This window comes from Protopterus annectens, chromosome 7.part0, assembly GCF_019279795.1.
Source record: "Protopterus annectens isolate FY-2018-M chromosome 7.part0, PAN1.0, whole genome shotgun sequence".
Lineage (NCBI taxonomy): Eukaryota > Metazoa > Chordata > Ceratodontiformes > Protopteridae > Protopterus > Protopterus annectens.
The window spans coordinates 806,929,157-806,956,092 of NC_056739.1; the positions used below are offsets into that span (position 1 = coordinate 806,929,157).

A 26,936-nucleotide genomic window follows, 5' to 3' on the forward strand; every position below is an offset into this window, starting at 1 on the left:
GTTCAGGAGTTGCTCTTAGGAGACAGGCCTGGATGCGCCTTTGTCATTTCGCGGAGGCCTTCAAGTCTTCATTCACCGACGCCGATGGTTCCTCTTTGTTCAGAACCAAGGTGAAAGACACCCTCACCAGATGCGAGCAGGAGGGAAAAGCTCTGTCTGCTGTAGGAGTCCATTTTTCCCTTCCCTCTAGGCCTTATCCCAAGGCCCAGAGGGGTGGCAAAATGTGGTTCAAGAAATCACAGATGTTTTTTCCTGGTGCACAAAGTGAGCCCCCCTCCAGAGGCAGATGAGGGGGTGGTTATTTAGGGAGATGCCATCCTAGAGGCAGAGGAGGCCCTCGCAACTTGGGAGACCGCGATTCCTTTTGTGGTTCTCCCTACCGCCGCTCCTGATGGGAGGCCCGACTGTGCGTTTCCGGAGCCAGTCAGGGGTCGAATTTCGTTATACCCGGAGGCTTGGCAAGACATCACACAGGACCAGTGGGTTCTATGAATAATTTCTGGAAGATATGTCATCCCCTTCTCATCAGATCCCCCTCCAATCAAGAAAATCACGGATGTTCCATCCAGTCAAAGGGATTACGCAGCTTCAGAAGTTTCAAAGCTACTAGAAAAAGGAGCCATCCAACATGTCCCCTCAGACTAGATTGGATTAGGGACTTACTCAAGATTCTTTTTGGTGCCAAAAAGAACAGGGGACCTGAGACCCATATTAGATCTCAGCCAATTGAACACCCACGTGCAAAAGTCCAACTTCCGAATGGTCACATTGCAGTCTATTCTCCCATTGTTGGGAAAAGAAGTGTGGATGTGCTCTATTGACCTCAAAGATGCTTACTACCACATCAAGATGGACAGGGCATCCAGAAGTCACCTACGCTTCCGGCTGGGAGCCAGTCATTTTCAGTTTTGAGCCCTGCCCTTTGGTCTCACCACAGCCCCCAGGGTGTTTACCAAATGCATGGCAGTGGTGACTGCTCACTTGAGACGTCAGGGATTCCAAGTGTTTCCATATCTGGATGACTGGCTCCTTACTGCCACCACCAGGCATCTACTAATTCAGACCAGGGATGCTACTATAAACCTATGTCAACAGCTGGGCATCACATTGAACTGGGAAAAATATACCTTGTTGCCATCACAGCGTGTCACCTTTATAGGTGCAGAACTAGACGCCATCCTTATGCGGGCATTTCTACCACTGGAAAGAATCAGAGTCCTACAACAAGTTCATGCCTTGCTCCCCCTGAGAAGAGCAAAGGCAAGATAGGTCCTCCAACTATTGGGGACTATGGCTGCGACAATTGTTAGATATGAGACTCCTTCAGTGTTCAGTGGCTACTTTTTGCCCAGTGGTCTCTCCAACGTCTTCCACTTTCTTACCCTATTCTACTCACGGACAGGTGCAAACAGGATCTCAGTTGGTGGCTTAGCGTTGCAAGCACTTCAGAGCTTTCTTCCTCTCAGGACTATTGCAATCCACTCAGACAATATGTCAGTGGTGTGGTATCTGAACAAGCAGGGAGGAACCAAGTCCTATCCCCTTTGCAGAGAGGCCATGCGAGTGTGGCAGTGGGCAGTATCTTCCCAACATTTTCTGGTGGCAATGCACATTCCGGGGAAGTCTATGTGATCGCAGACAAGCTAAGCAGAGCTATTCTGATGCCTTACGAGTGGTCCCTGAACAGTCAAGTTGCAGAACAGATCTTCCGCAGGTGGGGTCAGCCTTGCTGTGACCTCTTTGCCAGCCCCCTCAATGCCAAATGCAGCAACTACTTCACGTTGATCCCCCCTCAGGGGGAGTCACCCAGGGATGCTCTAGTCCACGATTGGCCCTCCTGTCTACTATATGCCTTCCCTCCGGTTCCCTTGCTGTCAAAGGTTATTCAGAAAGTGCAAGCCTTGGGAAGCAGAATGATTCTAATTGCTCCACACTGGCATCATCAAATTTGGTTCCCCTTTCTCCATCCCTATCTCATGGACACTTCTTTGATTCTGGACCCACAACCAGACTTACTGACACACATGTCAGGGCAGCTCCATCCCTCTCTTCGGACCCTCCTGTTGACAGCCTAGCTACTCCACTTCCGTCATTAGTTAGGCTTCATCATTTCTCACCGGAGGTGGTTCATATTTTATCTTCCTCGCATTAGCCCTCCACCAGGAAGATTTACTACAGTAAATGGAAGAGGTTTTCAATCTGGGCTCATACCCAAAAGATTGACCCTTACACGGCTCCAATTTTGTCGGTATTGGAGTTCTTGTCTATGCTCTTTAACCAGGGTTCAGTGGCCGCAACCATTAAAGTCCAATTGGCAGCGATTTCTACCTTTCATGTTGCAAACGAACTTAGTCTGATGGCTCATAGACTCTGTAAGGCCTTTCTGAAGGGCACTCTGTTACTTTGTCCTCCGGTATCGGAACCTGTCATGCCTTGGGATTTAAACTTTGTTCTACAGGCTCTTACTTCATCCCTCTTTGAGCCTGCAGCCACCTGTGATTTAAAATTCTTAACTTGGAAGACTGTCTTTTTAGTAGCCATCACGTCAGCCAGACGCGTTTCAGAGCTTCAAGCCTTATCAATCAAACCCCCTTATTTGATTTTTCATAAGGACAGGGTTTCTCTCAGACCCAACCCTTCCTTTCTTCCCAAATTGGCGTCTATCAGTAACCTTAATCAATCTATTGAGTTGCCAGTGTTTTTCCCCAGTTCTCAAACAAGGCAGAATTTAAATTTCATCAATTGGATATACATAGACAATTACGTTTTTATCTGCACAGAACCAAAGTCCTCAGAAAATCTGATCAGTTTGTTTTCTTTTCAGAAAACAGAATTGGGTCTCCTGTCTCCAAAGTCACACTGTCCAGGTGGATCTCCAGTTGCATTTCTTTCATTTATTCCTCAGGGGGTAAAGATTTACCATTCCCGGTGAAGGCTCACTCTACTCTGTCTGTATCTACATCTACAGCCTATCAGGCCAGATTGCCTATGGATGATGTTTGTGCTGTGGCTACTTGGGCATCTCCTCACACTTTGTTACTCATTACAAGTTGGATGTGGTATCTAGGGGCAGGTCCTCCTTTGGTTCCACAGTGCTCAGGAGTATTTTCCACTGAGCCTCCCAGGATTTAGGTGCTAGGGACGCTGTCCCACGGGTAAGAATGTAGGCGAGATTGGACTACATAACATCAAGAAGTTATGTACTCACCATAATGTTCGATGTATGTAGTCCATCTCGCCTGACATTCTTACTTACCCTCCCTCCTTCCCCCTTCCTGCAGGATTTGGAGGTTAGGTCTGGTTTCAGAGCTCCCTTCATTCTTGGTTTATTCTTCCTTTCCTTGGGTGGTGTTATGCATGGAGAATGAGTGCTGGTGTTCGCAGCAAACTAGATCTGGGGATATAGAGCAGTGCAGCATGGGATGCCATCTTAGCCCAGCCAATAGAAAGACTTCGAGCTAGAAAAGTTTTGGCCGAGTCAGAGCCAACATTCGGCTCCGAACCCACGGGTAAGAATGTGAGGCGATATGGACTACACACATCGAACATTATGGTGAGTACATAACTTTTTGTTTTGGCATGTTGGAAAGCTAGAAGGGCTTTAATGCCCATGCTTGAAACATTTGTATGTATGTATGTTTTGTTTGTTTCTCTGGTCCCTTATGGTGCAGTTATGCACAGTTTAATGAGCATGAAGTGTCAGCAATTAACAGTAAATGGTCTTATCTGCAGACTGTAATACTAAGCCTTGCCTCTACTGTTTGTTAGAGGAGGCTTTTCTGCATAAATTCTGTTTACAAGTCCATGTTTTCCCCTATCACATGCATTTGGTGCATTCCTTGTTTACTTCACAACCAAGTGTGAAATGCAGTAAATTTGCTGTGCAAGTATATATGCATGTTTTCCTTTTGAATGTATACTTCCATGGTTGTTTACATGGCTATGTTCCATCCTAATGGACAGGAAGTTCTTTATGAAATTAGTGTAACTGTTAGTGAAGCTGTCTGAATGAGTCACATATAGTGTTTTAGGATTAGGGTTGGGTTCTTGGCTAGGGATACAGATCTGGTCTTGTTACGCTTAGGGGTAAGAGTTATGAGGCTCATACTGACCGCCACTTTGTTTTGCTGAACGAAGGTTTGATAAATATGTATTTACGATTGAAAAATTAATTTTAAGGTGCTAAAGCACTGTGCTGTTACTCTGATGCTTACTGTGATGGATTTGAAGTCTTCTTAAGACAGTCCGTCTTGCTGGCTGGAATCAAAGTCTGGTTATAGATGCATTCACAGTCTGTTGCATACAGAAACTTGCAGAATATATACTGATGAGAGAATATACTTTGCAGCACCTGTCTTTAAGAACAGTAACCAATAACTTGTATAATAAACCACACGTACTTCTGTTACAGCTTCAGAAAATGTTCTACTTTACTTCTCATATAGTATAGATGATGTGATAGATATGACATTTACCTCGGCACTAAATGTGTCCCTACCATACCCCTAACATAACTGGATTTAATACGGACTTTATATATTTTTTTTAGTTAAACACACACCCTCTTGGTTTTGGAAAGATACTGCCTTGATGACGCAAATGCTGACACATCTGTTCTTGTGCAAATGCTGATAAGTAAACTGTCTTCAAGGAAACGCCTTGTGGATTAGAAAAGCATATTTGTAAACTTTCTTAGAAAAACAAGTCCTGTTGTCAGTTCTTTAAAGAAAGCAAATTACATTCTTGTCATGTTTGTAAGAAGTCAGCTTTCTTGATGTGTGTGTAATATACTCATAAGCAAGTTCCTTATTTTTTTTAAGCCAAGGTCATTTAGTATGGATGCTAATCACATATTACTAAACTCTGTTTCTGCATTTAAGCAAGCTTTATCTTATTCCTTATTTATGTTGCATATAGGTTCATAGGTAGGTACTAGGCTATTGGCCCTAGGGCCTATACAAGCCTAGCCAAAAAGGTACCCTGGCTTTCGCCATCCAAGAAAATTATTTTCCTGTGCCCCTGTCAAGTAGAATCACAGAAGTGATCCCCGGGGTGAATTTCCTATTACCCATCCAATCATCAAGATTTTTCTTGAAGAGGGCTAATGAGGAACTCTGTTTGACATAGATAGGTAGTCTGTTCCAGAGTATGGGAAGTCTCTGGGACAGGAATCTATCCCTCCAACATGTTCTGTTTGTTGTGGTGACAAGGTTTAGGTCCCTAGAGCGTGTAGCTCAGAGGGATTTGGGATTTCTTTAAGTGGAGCATGTCCAACAGTTCTGGGTTGACATAGCTTTGTATGTTAGGCAGAGATCGCCTCTGAGTAGGCGATATGCGATGGAGTAAAGCTGGAGTTTTTGAGACGTTCTGCGTAAGGCATCTGTTGTAGCAAAGTTACATTCAACCTTAATATCTTGTCGAGTATAATCTTACAATTCTCTCTTTTTATTTTTTATAGAAAACACATTAAGAAGCACAAGTCAAAATGCAATTTTACATAGTTAATACAATGATATTAAGTATTACTACTAAAACTGAATATATTTAACAACTTTTTCTTTTACAGAACATTTTCTGAAAATATTTCAACAGTTATGGGCTGTGTCTGCTTTAGTTTTATTTTTTGCAATCACAGAATTTCATTTATGACTTAGAAAACTTTCATTAACTCTTGGCAACTGTTGAATTAACTCTTTACTTTTCAAAAACTATGTGCTACTGCATTTATACACTGCTGAAAATATACAGTGTCAATGTCATTTTAACCATAACATTGTGGTCATGTCTGTGAACTGCCCATTAACATCTTGGTTGACAGTGAAGTGAATAGAAAATACTGAACTGGGATTAGATAAATATTTGTATTAGTCCATTAGATGTATGAATACAATGTTTAATTTTCCTTTAACTAACTAATAAGATTCCAACTTAAAATCAGTGATAATATTACAACTTGACAAATTACTTTTGAACTTGTTATAATGTATCCTGTACAGTATGTATTTACACAGACTGTTTGCTATTCATGCATTTCAATCTAGTAGCTGTCCTGGACCCAATATTTTTAAACAGGTTTTTTCACACATATTCATTACTAGACATTAATTTAATTTGTACTGAATTATTTTATATGTGTACATAGTCCAATCTACAAATTTAGTAACATTAACATCAAGCAAAATCTTGGAAAATTCTTAGGTCTCTTTAGAAGTATCTAGTGCAATTGTCACCAGAGGCAACTATGCTTTTTGTATACCAACATTGTCTTGCCAAAAACATATTAAAATTAGTGACCATTCTTGTTCAATTTGTTACATATCTTTACTTTTTCTTGTATAGCTTGTGTAGCTTTGCAGTTTAACAGGTTGTAAATACAATTTAATATTAAACAATACAATAATAACTAGAATGATAGCTATTAGCAACTTGTAAAATATCTTGTCCTTTCAGGTTTAATCTGTTTACCAATATTTCTAATGTTTTCCCCTCCCCCCTAAAAGAGTATTGTCAAGAAGGAATGAGATATTATTTCTTCCTGTAGCTTTATTTTATACCCTTTTGCGATACTGCTCACACAGCCAGTGTAAAACTGATAAAGTACCCCTCCCCCTGTAGTACTGCAGTATTGTTTATTTGCTTTATAATGTATGTCAGCCCAACACTTTGGTTATACATTTGCTTTATTAGGTTATTAAACTATAGACCTTTGTCTGATTTGATCATCTTTTCTGTTGCCTTTGCTGTCTACTTCTAATAGTAGTTATTTGTGCACTCCTGTATAATTGATTTAAACTGTATGTATATTATAACCCATCTGTTGGCTATACTTGATTTAACTGAGTTTTTTTTATCAGTGACATATATGCACACTTGTGATGTTTTATTATAATTACCAAATAGTGTTGCATGTGAACATTTTAACAATTATGTTTTAATAACTAAGTTTTTAGAAAAACTCAAGCCACTTGTCTGGCAATCAGTCTTGTTTCTTATCTTATCTGTTCAACATTTCCTGTAACTATTCATCCAGTCTAGGAAGGTCTGAGCTCCTATTTCAGTTAATCATTTTAGCATTTTTTTCTTTAATCATCTGTTAGTAAAATGCAGTTAAAAAACACTTTGTATTATATTTGTGATTTACATAACTATGCAAACTAAACATTATTTTACAATTAGCTTACATATTTTTTAACTTTTGATTTCAGTATTTTTTTTATTTAACTGGTCTGTCATTCATTTTACAAAGACTGTTTGACTAATTCCATCTGTGATTTTATTTCTTTTTAAAAGTCAGAACTTTAACTGTTTGGTGTGGTGTCACTATACAATTATAAAAAAATTGTAAAAAATAAATAGATATTAGCTTAACAAACACATGTTTATATTTACATTATTTGTATTTGCTGTTATCTGCCTGTTATTCTTGTGCATTGTATAAAAAGAAAATACATGCATGTCAGTCTTGTGACTAAATCTTTATACAAACATGTCAGTCTTGTGACTTTAAATCTTTACTCTTATTAACTATTTTTATTTAATTTTTATACACTAGAACTGTTTTGTTTACCTTATGACTATGTTATGAGAATGGTAGTCATATGCTCTACTTTACTGTAGTACTGATAAATATCTTGCTTTAATTGAATGGAAGTTTTAAACATTTGAGAATTATTTGTATTTTACCATCCTACCATGTAAGCTTAACCCTTTTCAAAACACAAACATATTTTAAAATATATCTCTTTTGTAAAGATCAGCTGTAGTTTCCTGCTCTTTCCCAATGTATGTAGGAAGTCAGTCTCTGTCAGTTTAGCTAATCTATTTTCTTCATCTTGTAAATGTTGTTCAAGAGTCTCCTCATGGTCTGCCTGATGTGTCTCATGAACTTGTTCTGCTGAATCTGAAACTCCTGTGCACTTTTGAAAAAATGTTTGTATAACTTGTCTAAACTTCCTGAATTCATTGTGTCTGTCTCTTAGAAGTTTATTACATTCTTTTGTAACAAAATATACTAGAGGTCTTGTCAGTAACTGATTTGACTCATGTTGTAACTCTGAGATTAACCTTTCACATGTGACAGGACATAACTGTTTAACATCTGAATCACACAATAAACATTTGTCATACCTCACATGGTTTTCTTTGAGATACCAGTCAAATATTGTAATACGTTTGCATAATGCCTTACTATCAACCTGCCCTAGTGTTTCACATTTACTAATGTGCTCTGTATACCAACATTGCAATTTTTTACATTTGCTTGAATTATGTATGAAAATATCCATATTGTCTAATAACATCCAAACTGTCTAATAATATGCAAACTGTCTAATATCCAAACTGTCTAATAGCATCTACACTAAAAAATGTGACGTAAAAAAAAAGTCTTACCAGTTAGCAAGAAAACAGGTAATCAGGCTGTTATTGCAAATGACTGGAAATTTTTCAAAGTCACTCGAGAAGCTGGTGAAGCACAACAGGCAGCGGACTGCTCTGTAAGTAGATGTCTACCTTTTCTTGGAGAATTTATGGCACTGCAACTGTCCCGGACGTCAGGCTCAATCAGACGTCTGAAAAAAACTGTGCTGCTGCAAGCTGCATGAACTGGAGTATTTCTGTTTAAGAGTGAGACATACGTACAAATGTTAGTTACTGCAATTTGACTGAAGTAACCCTCTGCAGGGCTTACCACCACTCTCTCTGTGTTCGAATGCAGATTTTAGGTTCAAATGCAGGTAGGCTTGCCATTGAAAAATTAATTTTAATTTTCCAAACACTGTGCTGTTACTCTGATGCTTACTGTGATGGATTTGAAGTCTTCTTAAGACACTCAGTCTTGCTGGCTGGAATCAAAGTCTGGTTATAGTTGCATTCACAGTCTGTTGCATACAGAAACTTGCAGAATATACACTGATGAGAGAATATACTTTGCAGCACCTGTCTTTAAGAACAGTAACCAATAACTTTTATAATAAACCACACGTACTTCTGTTACAGCTTCAGAAAATGTTCTAATTTACTTCTCATATAGTACAGATGATGTGAGAGATATAACATTTACCTCAGGACAAAATGTGTCCCTACCATACCCCTAACATAACTGGATTTAATACAGACTTTATATATTTTTTTTAGTTAAACACACACCCTCTTGGTTTTGGAAAGATACTGCCTTGATGAAGCAAATGCTGACACATCTGTTCTTGTGCAAATGCTGATAAGTAAACTGTCTTCAAGGAAACGCCTTGTGGATTAGAAAAGCATATTTTTAAACTTTCTTAGAAAAACATGTCCTGTTGTCAGTTCTTTAAAGAAAGCAAATTACATTCTTGTCATGTCTGTAAGAAGTCAGCTTTCTTGATGTGTGTGTAATATACTCATAAGCAAGTTCCTTATTTTTTTAAGCCAAGGTCATTTAGTATGGATGCTAATCACATATTACTAAACTCTGTTTCTGCATTTAAGCAAGCTTTATCTCATTCCTTATTTATGTTGCATATTTGTAGCAAAGTTACATTCAACCTTAATATCTTGTTGAGCATAATCTTACAAGGATTTCACTCTGTAGGTGTCACTCATTTAATTCATTCAGAAAAAAAACGTGCACAAATAACGTCTTACTAGTTTGGTAATATTTACCATGGATATGTATGAGGAGGACTGTCAGCTTTGAAAAGGAGAAAAGGGCAAAATTGTTCTTTTTTTTTTTGTTTGTTTGTTTTTTTAAGTGAAAGATGTAAGCAATAGCTCAGCAGTAGCAGATAACAGTCTTGCACACTGTAGCACTGCAGGAGTGCTGACTTGAATGACAGTCAAGCTGTTGGTCACAAGATAACGCATCATTTCACATATGTAATCTACTTAAAAACAATGACCATAATTAGTGTTTTGTGTATTACATGAAGTCTTTGCTTTAGACTAGCAAGGTTTAACAAGAAAATCTAACACGTCACTTAAACTTTTTTGAATCCTTATGGCATAGCAACCCAGATTTCATCACAGATTCTATTAGAAATAGCATATAGATGCATGTATGCGACTCTTTTGTAGCAAAATGAGATGCCCCAGTAGGTCGGTAGTGCAAGTAACTCTTTCTGGTGCCAGGTGTTATGAATATATGCTCCAAAAGTAGGAGATTGTAATAGGCCGTCCACAAATGGCACAAGAGTAGTTCTTTCACTGCCAGAAGGTGGTGGAGACTACTCAGAGATAAAGCACAATCACATGCAGTGTTAAGTGTGAAATGAGTACTCCATGATGTTTAGTATGCTTACTATAAACTTTTTATCTTTCAAGACTTAGTGTGACTGTGAAGTCGAAAGTTCTTGGTGGTGGGGTAAAGGTCTGTCATGGCCTAACTACAGTACTAGTGCTATTTAGTACAGGCAAGCCACTTAAAATTGGAGTACTCGTTTTCTGAGTGATAATTAACACCACCATCCTATGTACCTACGAAGGTGCAAGAGATCTGGGATCAAACGTACACTGCGCCCTGTACTCTGACCACCATGTGTGTACTGTGGTAACTAAGGCTTTCTAAGTAACACTCTTGATTAGCAAAGACATCACCTGTATAGCAAAGGAGGTTATAACCCCTCTATACTTGCCACAAATCAGGTCCATAATTGACTATTGACATGTACCATACAAAGCACTTACAGCAATTGGAGAGATCGCAGAGGTACCGTACAAAGCACTTACAGCAATTGGAGAGATCTCAGAGGTTTCTAACTAATAAGATCAAGTGACTCCAGCATGTGCCTTACACAGGATGGACTAAAGTCCCAGTCACTTGCAGGTCTGTTGTTGGAGGTGGATTTCTCAATTTGGACTATACAAGTTCCATCGCTGAGCTAGTTAGCGACCCAGCTAATGATATAGGGGTTGATACCTACTTGGGTGAGTTTGTCAATGATGCCTGAGTAGGGGATAGTGTATGACACCTTGGATAAGTCCAGCTAGGTTGTATGTCTGGATTTCCCTTTGTCCAGCACCTTGCACACTATCTCAAACTATACCTGATTATTCAGGCATGATCTCCCAGATCACAAATCCAAACTGAGTAGGTTCAAATGTTTGGAGAGGAACTATTTCTTGGCTTATAAGATCCATGCCCTTGCAAAGAAAGCTAGTCAGGCTAATGGGTCTATAGTTTTCACGGTCAGAGGAAGCACTACCTTGTTCTCAGGTCCCACAAATGCTGTGTTGTTGGCCTTAAAGATGGCATTTATGACCTGCTCTGTAGAGATACAAGGTAGGGGACACTTGGTAGGGTTGTCATGAGGTATGTGTGGTGTGGACAGGGGAGTGAAGTTTTCATAGAAGCTGTAAGCCAACTGCTTACCTATGTCCACAGGCTCAGTATATGTGTTAACTTAACTACCAGTTCCGCACTAATCTGTGCCTTTCCTTTTAGGTTCCAGCTGTAACTACTCAATGCCTTGTGGTTGTCCTTTGTTGAGGAAGCGAATTTGTACTCATAATTTGCTCTGGAGGACTTCACAAGAAGTCTTATTAGATGGTTTAAGCTGATAAAGTTGTGTATCCATTTTAGTATGGCTTGCCCACTCTTGCACTTAAGAGCACATTCTATCTCTTATTGTAAAGCCTCTTAATGCCAGTTGTTCATCAGGCAGGTTTGCTCTTCCTTGCGGAGCTTGTATGGGTCATATGACGTATGGCTGTGCTTGCTTGCTCTAATGTACCTCTGCCCCCAAAATTGTTAGGGATATGGCAATACTTACCCTGGAAAACATGCAGTGCAGTCTGAGAGTGTGCCAACACACAAGTAATATTATCATTGCTAAAAATGTAGATGACTCAAGGCAAGAATACTCTTGTTACTTGATAGGTTCATAGGTGGTTACTAGGCTGCTGACCCAAAGACCTTTTTAAGCCTAGACATGTGTACCCAGTGTAATACTAGACAAACACAATGTAAAGGATATAGCATAAACTCAAGTTCTTAGTTAGCATTGACTGCCCATATCTCGGAGGGTCAGAGGTGAAATCCCTGTCAAGTTACTTAAGTTTTCCCATTCATTAATCCAGCCTACACCTAAATATTGTGAGAGAGGTGAACTGTATGATATTAATAAATAGCCTATTCTAGAGGAGTGACAACTTCTAAGACACATATCTGGCTTTACAGCAGGTCATATTTGTGTCGCAAGCCAGGTTTAGGTGCCGGGAGCAAGTGAGCCTTATCCCATTTGAGTTGTGGATATGCAGCATTTCCATTAGGTTTGTATCTGAGATTGGTCTGTAGGCCATGCACAAATCTCCAGTAAGTACTGTGTACACTAAGGAGTACAGTGACTGTGGCCTCAGTCTGTTAATGTATGACTTGTGGTGGAGACCCAGTAATTTTGTGGGTTAGAAATCTCTGAGGTCTCTCTAGTCGCTACAAGTGCCAGGCAAGGTACATACCAAAGGGAGCATTGTACTTGGCTATTGGCCTGGTGAGGGTGGAGTACAAGGGAGGTATGACATCTTTCACTCTAGAGGCAATGCCTTTGCAAATGAGGTGTGAGACATAGAGTGACTTCCTTTACACAGTAGATACCATGCATAGTGGTCAAAGTTTAGCCTACTGTCAAGTTGTGTTCCCAAGTCTCTCACTGCTGAGTTGTTACTTATGGTATTATGTATATGGGAGTCTGCATGGATATCAGTTTTACCAAAGGGGATGATCATGCATTTTGTAACCGTGAGTTTGATTATTGACTTTGGCATCAATCACTGATTGGTGTAAGTCTCTCTGGAAGTATACTGACATTGTTTGTGGATTCAGTGATTGTAGCTAATTTTCAGGCATCAACAAACTTAGTCAGCCACAGCCTCTCTGTTTGGGTCTGAACTTCTGAAGAATATTCAAAACAATATGGGGTCCAGTAGAGGGGAAATGGCTTTTAGCCTGTGCCTGTAGGGTACATGTTCGTGGCCATGGACTGTAGATGAGGAACCACTGTGGTGTCTCCAGGTGCTGCACGTGCTTTGTGAGGTACATGCCGAAGTTGGCCGTGTACTGAATAATTGGCCTTATATGTGAAGAATAAAGGGATGTATGAACTCTTTGTCCTCAGGGCGTTTGTGTTTTGGCATGAGTAGTTTTTCCAATATATGTTTGAGTAAATAGTCACCCAGGATCTGCGTAAAGGGTTGAATCTTGATAGATAGGAAGAGGTCCAGATAGGTGGAGTGGGCATCTTGAGTCAAATATGGGGGTCTGTAGCTGGCAATACTTTGAATTGGGATATTGTCAATGGTTAACTGCCCTTGGAGTGTCTCCTGTGCGTCATAGTGTTTGACCAGCCTGGAGGTGTGTGTCTTTCATATATATTGAAACTCCACATCCGTTGTGTCGGCTGCCCAGAGTTGGGGGTCTGAATGTATGATATGATGAGTAACCAGTTAAGGCTGGGGGGCTATATGCCCCTTTGAACCAGGTTTATGTGACTGCACATATGTTCACACCTTCCAGGGTTAAGAATGCTTGCAATGAGTTCTGTTTCATGTTTAGGCTCCTAGCGTTTAGCAGCATGAACTTTAATTTGCGTTTTGTTGAAATGTTTATTTTGGTAGTATGGACCTCATGACTTTTCCCAAACATGGAATATGTGGGAGGCAAGGGTCTTAGGCAGAGGCATGAAGCACAAGTCAGACAGATGTAGGCCTAGCCTAGCAAAACGTCGTGGTCTCTCCATCATTTATTCCCAGGCTGTTAGGTGCTCGATCACCCTGGAATGACACCAGAAACTAAGTCATTTGCTAAAGTCAATCATTTTCTGTTGGTATTGAGGTATCATTATGGGTGACAGTCGAATACTGCTTAAGTCTACAGACATACCTGCCTGAGACCCATATTCAGCAAGATAAATCATTTCTCTCTTCACATAGTCCAGGGAGGTACGTCTCAAGTTGTTCACACCAACATGGACTATGACAGAATCAGAACACTAGCTACCGTTCAGAGTGCGTGTGTGATATGGCGCATTCCGGCACCTGACAAACAATTAACTGTGACTTTATCCTTATGCAGCCTTGCTACAGGCACATCTGTGTGTCTCAGAATGGAGTATCCTATAACTGATATGTTGGGTTTATGGTTAGGCCTTAGTCGTTGCAAGATACTGGTGTGTGTAGTACACATGTTCTGTGGTGTGGAGGGTTGTGCAGATGTTCTTCGTGTTTTACTGTTGCAGTCATCACATTTGGGTTATCTGCTTGCAGTAGCCCTCAGTCGGCCTGATTAACAAAGTCTTGGGTCCTGCGATGTTTGCTGTCTTTTCTGAGACGTCAGGTCGTCAGGGGTATAAAACATGCAGCCGATGCCATTACATCAGTCTTTCTTGCCGTGCAGTGGAAGCAGAAGCAGATTGCAAGTGCCAGGTGTCCGACGCCTGAAATTTTCATTTTCAAGTTTCAGAACCAAAGTCTTCAACTAAGTACCCCAGTGGGGAAACTTTTTCTTGCTCTAAACCGATGTCAGTAAAAGTAAATAATTGCATTTCTTGTGGAAAGCACATACCTCATAAAGATTTTCCTTTGTACTGTATTCCTTGCCTAGGCCCTGAGCACGATGTACCTCGCTGTCGGTTTTGTGCCTTATTTAAACCACAAACTACCTTTCGGTATATTTTCGCTTCTAAATAATCCGGTGCTTGGTTCAATTATCCTGATATGTCTTCTGTAAGTCATCAGACTACCGACATTCTGAAAAAACGCAAAGATAAAGACAGAGACAGGCCGTCTAGGTCCAAAGCTGCCGACCATGCTTCTCCTAAGCCAGTCGCCAGTTCGCCGATACTCAGTGAGGCACTTTCGCAGCCCCTGATACCCACTTCTTCAGATTCGCAGGCCTCTACTGAGACCCATTCGGAGTCCAGTATGCTGCGAGATGCTTCAACTGTGGAACCTGCGGATGTCTCTACCTTGGATGGGTCCGGAGCCTCTGTGCAGACACCGGCTTCTGAGGGTGTATTCAGGCCTACTGACTTGCCTATTAAACTGACACCATCTTCTTCTTCAAGGCCTAAAACTCAAACCATGCCTAGAAAACTGATGCTCAGACCACATGGTCAGGCCTCTGTGCCTAAAAAAACAAATGATAAGAATGGCTGAAGACCTTATTATTTTAATCAGGGGAAGCCAACTTTCTCCCTCTAAGAGACCTAGGACTGAGTTTGCTTATGATACTTCTGACCAGGATTCTGAAATTTCTGTTTCCTCTGATGATCAGGATTTACCCTTATCTACCTATGAGGATTCTGATGCTGAGGACTGTATTCCCTCTGCGCCCACCCCCCCCCCACCCCCCCAGAGGATTTCTCTTTTGGTGAAACTTTGCATACTCTCAGGGAGCATTTTCATTAGGAAAGTCAGGATATCTCTGATTCTAAAAAGAGGCGTAGGGATTTCTTACTCCTGCCCCAGCACAGGCCTTTAGCCATGCGTCCTGTACTAGACATTGTTGATGATGCTTTTTCGGAATCTAGCTTGGCCCCTGATTCTTTACCTCCTGCTCCCAGAAAACCTTATAGATATTACAGGGTTCCTGACTCTCACAAGTTCCTTTTCAAAAATCCTACTGTGGATCCAGAGACCATTTCACAGGGACCCAAGGGCATTAAAGCTACTACTGCCAAAAATCCTACTCCTTCTGATAGAGACTCCAGGGCGCTGGATAGATGGGATAAGAAGGTATACACTTCTGCAACTTTGGCCATATCAGCAGCATATTATTGGATTGCTTAAACAGAAAATGATGTTGATTCCTGATTGTGCTGACAATAAGGATTTACAGGATTTATTGCATTCTGCTGAAAAAGTTGGAAAATATACTTTGCAATGTGATTTTGATTCACTATAGGCATCTTGCAGGGCTGCTGTCACTGGGTCTGTACTTAGAAGGCATGCTTGGCTTAAGGAGCAATCCTTGCCAGACCATGTTAAAGCTAAATTACTGGATGCTCCCTTAAATCAGAACTGCCTGTTTGGCAATAAGGCAGAAGAAGTTCTTAAAAAGATGTAGGAAAAAGCTAAATTATGCAAACTGTTAAAGATTTCTTACAAGTACAACCTCCAAGATTTAGTAGGCATTGGCCTTCTAAGAATTGTTCCTTTCCTGCCTCTTCCAGACCTTCTCAGTCCAAAACCAGATCCAGCAGAGCACCCAAGCTTCAGTCCCATGGTACGCACAGGACTAAGCAGTGGGGGCCCCCACTTTCAAATCCGGGAGTAATAAAACTCCCCCTATGGTAAACTGTCTCAATGACATATTTTTAAAACTTCCAAGCACTTCTCAACTGACTGCCCCTTTGGGGGGAAAGATTGCTCTTGCATGCAAAGAACTGAGAACTCATTACCCAGGACAAATGGGTTTTAAATATAGTGTCCCAAGGATACAAATTTCACTTCCACATGTTACCAACCCCAAGCGGTTGGCCAGATCTACCCCCAAATCAGTGGGCAGAGGCCCAAAAGCAAGTACTCTCTCTTAAGCATAGGGGCTATTCATTTGGTACCAGAAGAGGAAAAGGGACAAGGTTTCTACTTGTGACTTTCTAGTACTGAGAAAAGACGATTCATGATATCCTATCCTGGACCTGTCTACTCTAAACACCTTTTTGGGGATTCCACCATTCAAGATGCTGAGTCTTCACAGTTGCTTCCTATGCTAGGCAAAGATGCCTGGTTGGCAACACTAGATTTAAAGGAAGCATACCTGCACATCCCAATCAGGGAATCTTGCAGAAGATACCTACGCTTCAATGCAGGCTACATGCACTGTCAGTTCTCTGCACTGCCCTTTGGCTTATCTACTGCGCCCAGGGTATTCACAAAGTGCCTAGCTCCAGTCATTGCATTTTGCAGGCAAAGAAATATTCAAATATACCCATACCTGGACGATTGTCTAATTCAGGCAGAAAGCCAGGACATACTTTTGAATCATCTGGCCTTTGTACAAAGGGTGCTAACTTGTCTGGGGTACACCATAAACGAAAAGAAATCACACCTGGTACCCTGTCAACAAATTATATTCCTGGGAGCAAGCTTGAATACAACTTCCCAGATGGCTTTCCTCATGCCAGAGAAACAAATTTATTTGACAACCTACTTCAAATTAGTGGCCACAAAAACCCTGCTATCTGCAAGCCTAAGACTGCAAGCCTTAGGGTTCATGGCCTCCTGAATTTTTCTAATTCCATATGCAAGGCTGCATATGAGGAAACTACAATGGTATCTAAAAAGCCTATGGTGTCAACATTCTCAGGATCTAGAAGCAATGATTCCTGTCATACCTTGCCTACGCCTAGAGTTCCTTTGGTGGGCAGAGGCCTGCCACCAAAACAAGGGACTACCATTCACGCTACCCCCTGCCGCCCAAACCCTACCAACAGACGCATCAGACTATGCATGGGGGGCTCACCTGGCAGGAAAGTGCATTCAGGGCAAATGGAACCCAAGTCAAATGCACCTGCATATCAATCAAAAAGAAATGTTAGCTGTACAGAAGGCTCTGACAGCCTTCAAGGACCACATTCTTCCAGGACAATTAATGTTAAAGATGGACAACACCACTGTTATGTGGTACATAAACAAGCAGGGGGGGTACCCATTCTTACCCCCTCTGCAGACTAGCCATGGCATTGTGGAACACAGCCTTGAGCTACCAAGTGCATCTGCAAGCTCAATTCCTGCCAGGAAAACTAAATACACTGGCAGACGGACAAAGCAGAAACTTCATGGACCCACACAAGTGGAAACTGGAACAAAAGATTTTCAATATGTTGACAAACAAATGAGTGAGCCCAGGTATAGACCTGTTTGCCTCTCCCCAGAACTATCAGTTGGACAAATTTTGCACAAGGACTCCCCACAAACAAGCTTGGAAAGTGGATGTTCTGTCCTTCTGGTGGAAAAAAACTATCAGTCCGTGCCTTCCCCCCTCTGCCTCTGCTCTCCAAAGTACTACTAAAGATCAAACAGGACAAACCAAGGACGATTTTGATTGCACCAGACTGGCCACGCCAACACTGGTACCCCATCTTGTGCAGTGTGTCACTGTTGGTCCCATGGCACCTGCCTTAGACCCCTACCCTGTTGTCTCAGCAGGAGAACCAGATTCTGCACCCTCAGTTTCAAACACTGAACCTAGCAGCCTGGCTAATTACCTAATCTCTCCTTTACCATTCCTCAGTAAACCAGTGATGGATATCATTTTAGAGGCAAGGAGGCCCAGTACTAGAAAATCTTATGCTGAAAAATGTAAAAGATTCTGTGCCTGGAATCGATCTCAAGGGATGAGCACAGCAGCGCCCAATTTACCTCAGATTTTACAATACTTAACTGAGATGCTCCACAAGGGCCTTTCTTTTTCCTCCATCAAAATTCACACCTCAGCCATTTCAGCTCATTATAACACAGAACCTCCCCTCTTCTCTCATCCACTGCTCAAGCAGTTCCTCAGAGGGGCCAAAAATTTAACACCGCCCAGGAGAGCTCCAACTCCAGCCTGGGACCTTAACTTTGTATTGGAGAAACTCACTCATCCTCCTTTCGAGCCAGCTGCTACTGCAGATTTAAAATCCCTTTCTTGGAAAACAGCTTTCCTTTTAGCAATCACTTCAGCAAGAAGGGTATCTGAATTACAGGCCCTTATGGCAGTGGAGCCTTTCATCATCTTTCATACGGACAGGGTGTCCCTCAGAACCAATCCCTCCTTTATGCCAAAGGTGGTATCCAGTGTGGCTCTTAATGAGTCCATTCATTTGCCAACCTTCTTACCTAATCCACAGAACAAAGGGGAACAGATACTGCACTCCTTAGATGTGCACATATAACTTAGATTCTACTTGGACAGGACTAAACCTCAAAGGAAATCTGAACAACTGCTGGTGGTATTTGCTGCAGGGACAGAGGGGAAGGCTATTTCAGAGCAAACCATTTCTAAATAGATAGGCCATTGCATTCATTTCTGCTATAAGCACCATGGAAAATCTATCCAACAGGGGATCAGACCACACTCAACCAGGGCTGCATCTACCTCTACAGCCTTTCTCAGAGGCGTCCCTACCAGAGACATCCTGGAAGCTGCTACCTAGAGTTCTGTACATACTTTCACCAAGCATTACCATTTGCCAATTTTCTCTAAATCCAGAGCTGGCTTTGCCACTGCAGTCTTGCAGGGCCTTAGAGGTGGTCCTAATGCTATCTAAATTCCTCCTTCCATCCTTGGCTTTGGGAATCTACCCAAATGTGATGACTGCAACAGTGAAGCATGAAGAATATAGTACAGTTGTGTGCACTTACCATAAATGTAGATGTTGGTGTGTATTCACTGTTGCAGTCCTGGTTACCCTCCCTCCATCCCGCTGACTTCTTTTAGCTATATCTCTACTCTCCTTTACTATGCTTAAAAGCTTTTTGGTGGATTTGTTTTTTTGTTGGAGGTATAACCTTGTGTGTGTCTATATATATATATATATATATATATATATATATATATATCTATATATATATCTATATATCTATATATATATATATATCTATATATATATATCTATATATCTATATATCTATATATATATATATATATATATATATATATATATATATATATATATATATATATATATATTTAATTGCTTCCCACTAGGGGGCACCTGACATCTGGGGCAAGAAAAACTGATGTAATGGCATCTGCTGCATGTTTTATACCCCTGACTGACGCAGGACCTAAGACTTCATTAATCAGGCCGACTGAGGGCTACTACAAGCAGATAACCCAAATATGATGACTGCAACAGTGAATACATTCAAACATCTATATTTATGGTAAGTGTACACAACTGTACTTTCTCTGGTGATTTTGCCTCTGAGGTCTCCTTTGTTTGGGTTTGTTTTTGTTTTTGTTGAGAACCTCAACATATGTGGGTCTGTGTAGTGCAGTTCTGGGTGGTGGTTGATGTGTAGTGATTGTTAACAACCTTCTCAGTGCCCGATATACTGGCTTGTAGGGCAGAGAGCATAGACTGTAGCATTCTGTATGTATGGGTGTGTAGTTACTGTAGTATGAGTGACACTTTTAATACTCTTTTCCAGTGGCATCTGACAAATTAAAAAAAAAAAATATTTGTAAAATTAGCAATAAAATGACAGTGACACAAATGCTATTAGAAGCAGCTGTACTGTCACATTAGTGAAAATACCCCCTGTATGCCGGTGTATGACTGTATGTATGTATATGTGTATATATCCAGCAACATACCCCACAGACAGGCATGTGCACGTCTGTATACATAAACAGAGACATGCAAATTCAGCGACAGGTGTGTGTGTGTGTGTGTGTGTGTGTGTGTGTGTGTGTGTGTGTGTGTGTGTGTGTGTGTGTGTGTGTGTGTGTGTGTGTGTGTGTGTGTGTGATTCCTTTCTCACACAAGTGGGGGGGGGGACCCAAAGCATTCAGGTGCTCAGTGGCTTAGAGATGCTACACCTGGAGAGCTTTCAACTGAAATTCATAAACCTAAAATTCAAAAATCTAAACAGTGACAGTTTAGTAGGTACAGAGATTGAAATAAAAAAAAAATGGTTGGAAGTTGCAGAGAGCTGGGTAAGGTATTGCAGAATCATGCAACAAACCTGAATGCTGCTCCACCATGTCTAATGTAGAACTGGGAACTTCATGCAATGACACTTCAGAAGACTGGTGGAAATGACATAGGTCAGCATTCCAGTAATCCTTATCTTGTGATTCTCATGAAAAAGGGAACTCAAAGCTGTACAAAACAGCTAATGTTTCAGTTGGGAAATTATGTGGCAGTAATGAAAGCAGTATATTACAGAAGAGCAAACACCGCCACCCATGGGTCGACATGATTAGGCTTTCTTAATGTTTTTTCAGTGTTTTGGCAAAAAGAGTTGGCACACATTAGGTTCCACACTTTAAAAACTCAGAAGTCTTCCACAGGAATCATGTTTATTTGGCTCTTGAAAGTAATGTAATCTCTATGAGGAGAAAACTTTCTGCTGTAACAAATGCATGTTGTACAGTGCATTGTGGTTTAAAACAAGGAGAGTTACTATCAATGATCTGCTGCTACATTCTCTACATCCAGGTTACAGTTGCATCAGTCTTTACACGTATACTCTGAGCAGCATAGTTAACAGATCAGAGCTACAGCTTTACCCATGAAGAAATATTTATGTTTAGTTAATGTTAGTTTAAAAAAATGCATAGAACAGCAGGCTTAAAAAGTTGGGCTTGTTACAGAAAATGTTGCATATGTGTAGGGTGCATGATTATTGTGTGTCAGTGTCAGACTGTAGGGATCTACTTAACATTTGTTTTTGTGCTTGTACCCAGGGAAGGCCGAGCAGCACTTGTAACCTCTTTCTGTGTCTTCAAGTTCATGGCCCTTTACAGCCTCATTCAGTATCTCAGTGTCCTGCTTCTCTACTCTGTAAGTACCATAATTGGCCATTTGCATGAGTGTGTGTGTGTGTGCGTGTGTGCATCTGCAGTAATGATTACAGTCATCATATTTTCATAGGCCTGTTACATAAAATGTTTTTTTCAGTAGGGTTGACTGCTTTAAATCATCGCTAATACGTGTAGGGTCCCATTGCTTTTAAAACTTTATTCCATTTTAAATCCTGTTAAGTAATATGACTGAAGCTGCCTGCCAGTAACTTTGGTGCTTGACTGTTTTTGCTTCTCTGCAACATTCATTTTATTTTTAATTTATTTTTAATTTATTTTGATTATATGGGTTAATGGGAGAAGACTTTTGTAGATCCAGCCTACAAATACATGCTTAAAGGTTACCAAAATCAAATAAAAATCGGTTAGTAATAGAAGAAAAGATTATGAAAAACATGGAATTGACATTATATGTGTCAGATTAGAACATTCAGAATCAAAGTACCTCATATACATTTACATTGTTATTTATTGCCAAAATAGACATTTAAGAGCAGTCAGTTTAGGAAGTGCAGTACATATGGGCTTTATAGAAGGGATTAAAAGATGATTTTATTTTAGGGAGGTTCAAAGACAAGAGATGTAGAGTAACTTAAGACTGTACTCTTAGTAGTAGGTACCTGTGAAAGCCCTAGATACACCTACTACATGGAGCTCCTATTCAGTATGTCCCCAGCAGTAAACCATTCCCACGTCTTAGCACATGCAAACCAGCTTCTAGGAACATCCTCATAATAGGTAATTCTTATTGTTGCACTCACTAGGCTGGACAGGATAGGGTTATGGTTAGCTGCCTCTTGGGAGCCAGCATTGCAGACATATCAATGGCTCTCATTACCTTCTCCATCAACAAGTATGACTGCAGCATGATAGTAGGTCATGTGGGAGTAAATGACCTGTCACGAAAGCCTGTGAAGGATATGCTAGAATGTGATATGCAAGCTTCTGACAATGATAAGTTTCTGATTCTTTATGGTATCCTTCCTTCACTGATGTCTAGATTCAAGGAAAAGATAATTGGATTCAGTAAATGGCTAAGTAGCTGGTGTCATTCCAGAGAGATCCGGTTTGTGTCGCCCTGGGGTGAGCTAATCAGCAGTCTAACTTGCTTTACAAAGTGCAGTTTACGGCTCTCATTCAAAGCTTTATGCACACTGGCCATGACCTTTGCTGCCCCCATGGTGCATTTTTTAGATGGGGTAAATCTAATGAACATCTCACCCTAACAAGAAAATTGAATCCCAGTTTGGACAACATCAGGGTGGCCCTTCTCAATGCCTTGAGTCTTAACAATAAACTTTCTGATCTGGAGGCAGTTCTACATCTGGAGCATGTCCATCTTTGTTTAGTTGCCAAGCAGTGGTTCTGATGTAAAGATAGCAGTTCTCAGTGCCTTAATTTTTTGTGCCTACCATGCCTTTAAATCCACTGATAGCTGCGGTGGATTCTCAGTGGTTGTCAGTGAAGGTATCCCTTCAAGCCTGATGCAAAGAGACACCCCCCAGTAAGCTCACAGAATTCCAGCTCATCTGAAGGAAGTCAAATTTCCAACTATTCGCTAGTTATCGATCCCCTTCCATGACCTCACACAGTCATGAAAACTTCCTAGTATTCTTGGAAAACACCCTTATAAACAGTGACCTATTAATCCTTGATTACTTCAGTTATTCTTCCATAGACTGAAGTTACCTACACTACAAATGTGGGGTATGCCCAACACTTCTTTGGTTTATGTAAACAAAAGCTCCTTTGATCAATTTGTCCTCTGTCCCACCTAGGCAGGAGGATTCGTGACCTGGTTCTCACAAACTTGGCTTCAGCTTTTTCCCTTCCTTGGTCAGTCCCTTATTAGTTAAGTCAGATCACCTACTGATTATGTCTACCTTTAGAATATCCACTCCCCTGGTAACCAGCATTGCTCTCCTTAGAGACTCAGATAGGCAAACCGTTTACAGTTATATGACAGAGTCTTTAAAATTTACTCTCAAAAAACTACAGTTGACCCAGGATATGCAGCCACCTACACTAAGGATCTTTATGCCCTTTTAAACAAATGCACTGACCAGGCAGTCCCTACCAGAATCAAGTGTAATAGTAGATTCAAAACCAAACCACTGTGGCAGTCAGTTGGTATGAACAAACTATATAACAGATGGAGGAGACTTATCAAATTACCATGAAGATAGGACCACTCAGCATTTAGATAATAATATAAAAAAACCTCACTAAGAAAATGAATGCAACTATAAAGATTAGCAAAGCATGCCATGAACTCAAGCTAGCAACTGAGGCAAATAACCGAAGTCCTTCGTCAATTGCATTAGAAAAATAATTCATAGCACTACTGCAAAGTTTTCCATAATGGTGCCTCCTACTCAAACCCAGGTGACATTGCCTAATATACTGGCAAACAAGTTTACAGCCAACTTCTGCCTTGAAACTATCATCCCAACCCGAGTCATTCCTGAGTCATCTTCACCCACCATCACCAATGTTCATATCCTTAAGGAACTCTCAAAACCAAAATCTCTTCTTCCCTGGGTCCCAGCGATATACCAGGTTGCTTTATAAACAGTTTCAAACAGGCTGTAGCAGATCCCCTCCATAACTAAGCATAGCTACAAGCTATGTCCTTGTATCCTGATACACAACAGTAGTGATGTCCCTTCACAAGTGTGGAGCCACCACAAACCATGAAGACTGGAGACCCATCAGCCTAGTGAGTTTTACCTCTAAAGCCATGGCACACATCACCAGCCTTTTTAATCACAGAATCAAAAATCTGAGTAGGCTCGGCCCACAACAGTTCGGCTTTGTGAAAGGTAAGTCATGCCTGCTATACCTTGTACAGTCCTTTGAATATGTCATGCATTCCTAGCTGACTAGGTTTGCTAATGACTTCAGTGTAGTTGTAGGTGTCAAGTCACACAAAGATACTTAGTCTTCAAAATGAGTTAACGCAGTTCAACGTCCAGTACACTGAAGAAAGGCTTAAACTAAACGGCAAAAAAAGAATATATCCATTGGGAAACTGTAAATTACTTCAGCCTGCTGCATCAGTAACACTGAACTATGAAGTGAGTCCGTGATTGGAGACAGCTCCCTTTCTTTGATCATCATGTGGCAACTGTAGTTACCTCCTATAGCTCACAACTAAACCAAGGAAGTTGTTCCTGTATACTCTGCCCTGGTCAAACCCATTGTAGAATGTAGAGCACCCTTTGATATATATCTTGGTAGGTATATCAGAAAACGTGAAAAAAATGTTGAGGATCCTAGCAAAAATTATTTCTGGCTTTAAAAATCCTAGCTGCAAGGACATGCTGGAATCCTTGTCCATATAGTCAGTGTTGTATACATTCTTAAGGGGAGGTCTGTGTTTTGCTTACTGTTCCCTCAGGGATCCTTTTTGTCTTTGATCTCCTTTTTCTAAGTAAGTCAGACACTAGAACAAGAGATCTCAATCTATACCAGAAAATAAAAGTATTTGGAGGGATAGTTTCATCACCCAGTGCTACCCACTGCTGTGGAATATGCTCCTCCTATAGGTCAAGCAGTGTGATTCTCTGTCATCCTTCAAACATAGCTTGGATAACTGGATGGAATTACAGGCCTTGCCCTTATTGAAAAGGGAGGTAGAGCCTGAAGGTGATTATTGGCAAGGCACACATGGCCTCTGGTCAAATTGACTTCTGTAGCCTATGATCACATTTAACATGTAGTGGATTGTGGAAGCAGGAGTAGGTGGTGATAGTTGTCATATTTTAGCTTTTGACAGTTTTCTTAAGATGATTATTGAGAGCTTTGCAGAAGATTAGCTATGATTCATTGCTTTCAATGAGCTCAGAGGGCTTCCCAGAGTTTGGAGCCTAGTATAGTGTGTCATCCTTATTGCTAGTTGTCTAATTGACAGCCAGTTTATAGGTGTCCACTAACTGAATATACACTCATATTGTATGTGTTCTGGTCAAGTATGCATACTCATTGAGAGTGTGCATTTATGGACCGTAACTGCCGTAGGTGTACTGTTGCAGTATATTGATTTTTTTCTTAATGTATAAGAGAGGTATTGAGTGTACTGTAGTAACGTGTTTGTGTCTGTGTGTGTTTATGGTGTTGTACTGTAGTGAGTGATTGAAACAATGCTGCAGATGTCTGTGGCGCAAGTGAGTCAAGCGTATGGTACTGTCTGTTGGCACAAGTATGAGTATTACAGAAAGTGTAGTGTTTGTGCTGTGGAAGTATCTGTGGTTGTGATTTGTAATGTGGGCTTGTTGGATTTACTAGTTGACACCCAAAGGATATGACAGTGTCTGTTTGATCAGGAAGACTGCTATGTGTGTGTGTGTGTGTGTGTGTGTGTGTGTGTGTGTGTGTGTGTGTGTGTGTGTGTGTGTCTTAGAGCAGAAGGTGTTTATGGTAGTCTATAGTTGCTTGGGACAATAATGTTAGACTGTGTGTTTGGCATGAAGTATGAGAATGATGTGAGAGATGACTGATGTGTGAGACTGGTGTTTGTGTGACTGTCTCTCATTGCCACTTACTTTGGGGTAAATGCAGTCTGGGAGATGGTCATATAGGGTTTGGGAAGGTTTGCCTGCACATTACAAATATGAGTAGTGTGGTTGTGTTGGCATGCCTGGGTTTTCATGGTGTATCATCTAGGTTGCATGTACAGGTGTGTTCTTATGCACTTCTTTTGTACATGTGATTGGGTCGTAATCTTGATTAGAGGATTAGAGTATGCTGTGACAATGTGGTATTTTTTGTTTGTTTTTATTTTCAACTAGTTGTTCCTCCACTTACCTGCTTTTGAGATTTAAGACCTAATTCCTGGAACAGAGAGGAGTGGTTACTGTGCGACAATTTTGTTGTGGAGAGTTCAGAAGGACTGGATGTCAAACTTCTTATAGCAAGAATAGTTTTATCCTGCTGTAACCAAGACAAAAGAACTGTCAGTTGCCTTGTACACCGTGGAGATGGTGGTTACAGGTAGCTCTGTCAGGTTATAGAAAACCTTAAAATGAGCAGTTCCAAGATTGAAAGTTACATATATTTGGTGTCTGCTGGCGAACTGTAAAAAGGTGTTTTTTTTTTTTTCTTTTTTTCTCACCCTGTCTGCATCCTGCATCCATCAAGCTCTCATCTCACATAGGTCTATTGATTTATTGTGAACAGTGTTGTTTGAGGACACTGAAGGAGGCAAGTTAAGAGCCAGAGATCAAGGCTATCATCTGATGGGGGTTAGGTGATCTTTTTTAATGCTCCTTAAACTGCTGTCATTGGCAAGAAAGCATGATGCAGTGCCTGTTGAGATTATCCCAGTTAATCTATAATGTTATGCTTTTTTTGGAAGATTTTTGTTTCACCTCAACATCATTTTTCTGCCAGCTGCATACTGGGGACATAACCTTATACACTGCAGAGATGTTGGTCACAGGAAGCTCTGTTA

General features: G+C 40.8%; 1 protein-coding gene across 1 annotated transcript in view; it reads left to right on the plus strand.

Moving 5' to 3' along the window:
* LOC122806703 (polyamine-transporting ATPase 13A3-like) overlaps positions 1-26,936 on the plus strand; it is a gene marked incomplete in the record, with an annotated part of 1,429,840 nt that overhangs the window by 1,118,891 nt on the left and 284,013 nt on the right. The window contains 1 exon segment of the mRNA XM_044077342.1: positions 21,368-21,464. Within this exon segment, the coding sequence (XP_043933277.1) occupies positions 21,368-21,464 (97 nt within the window).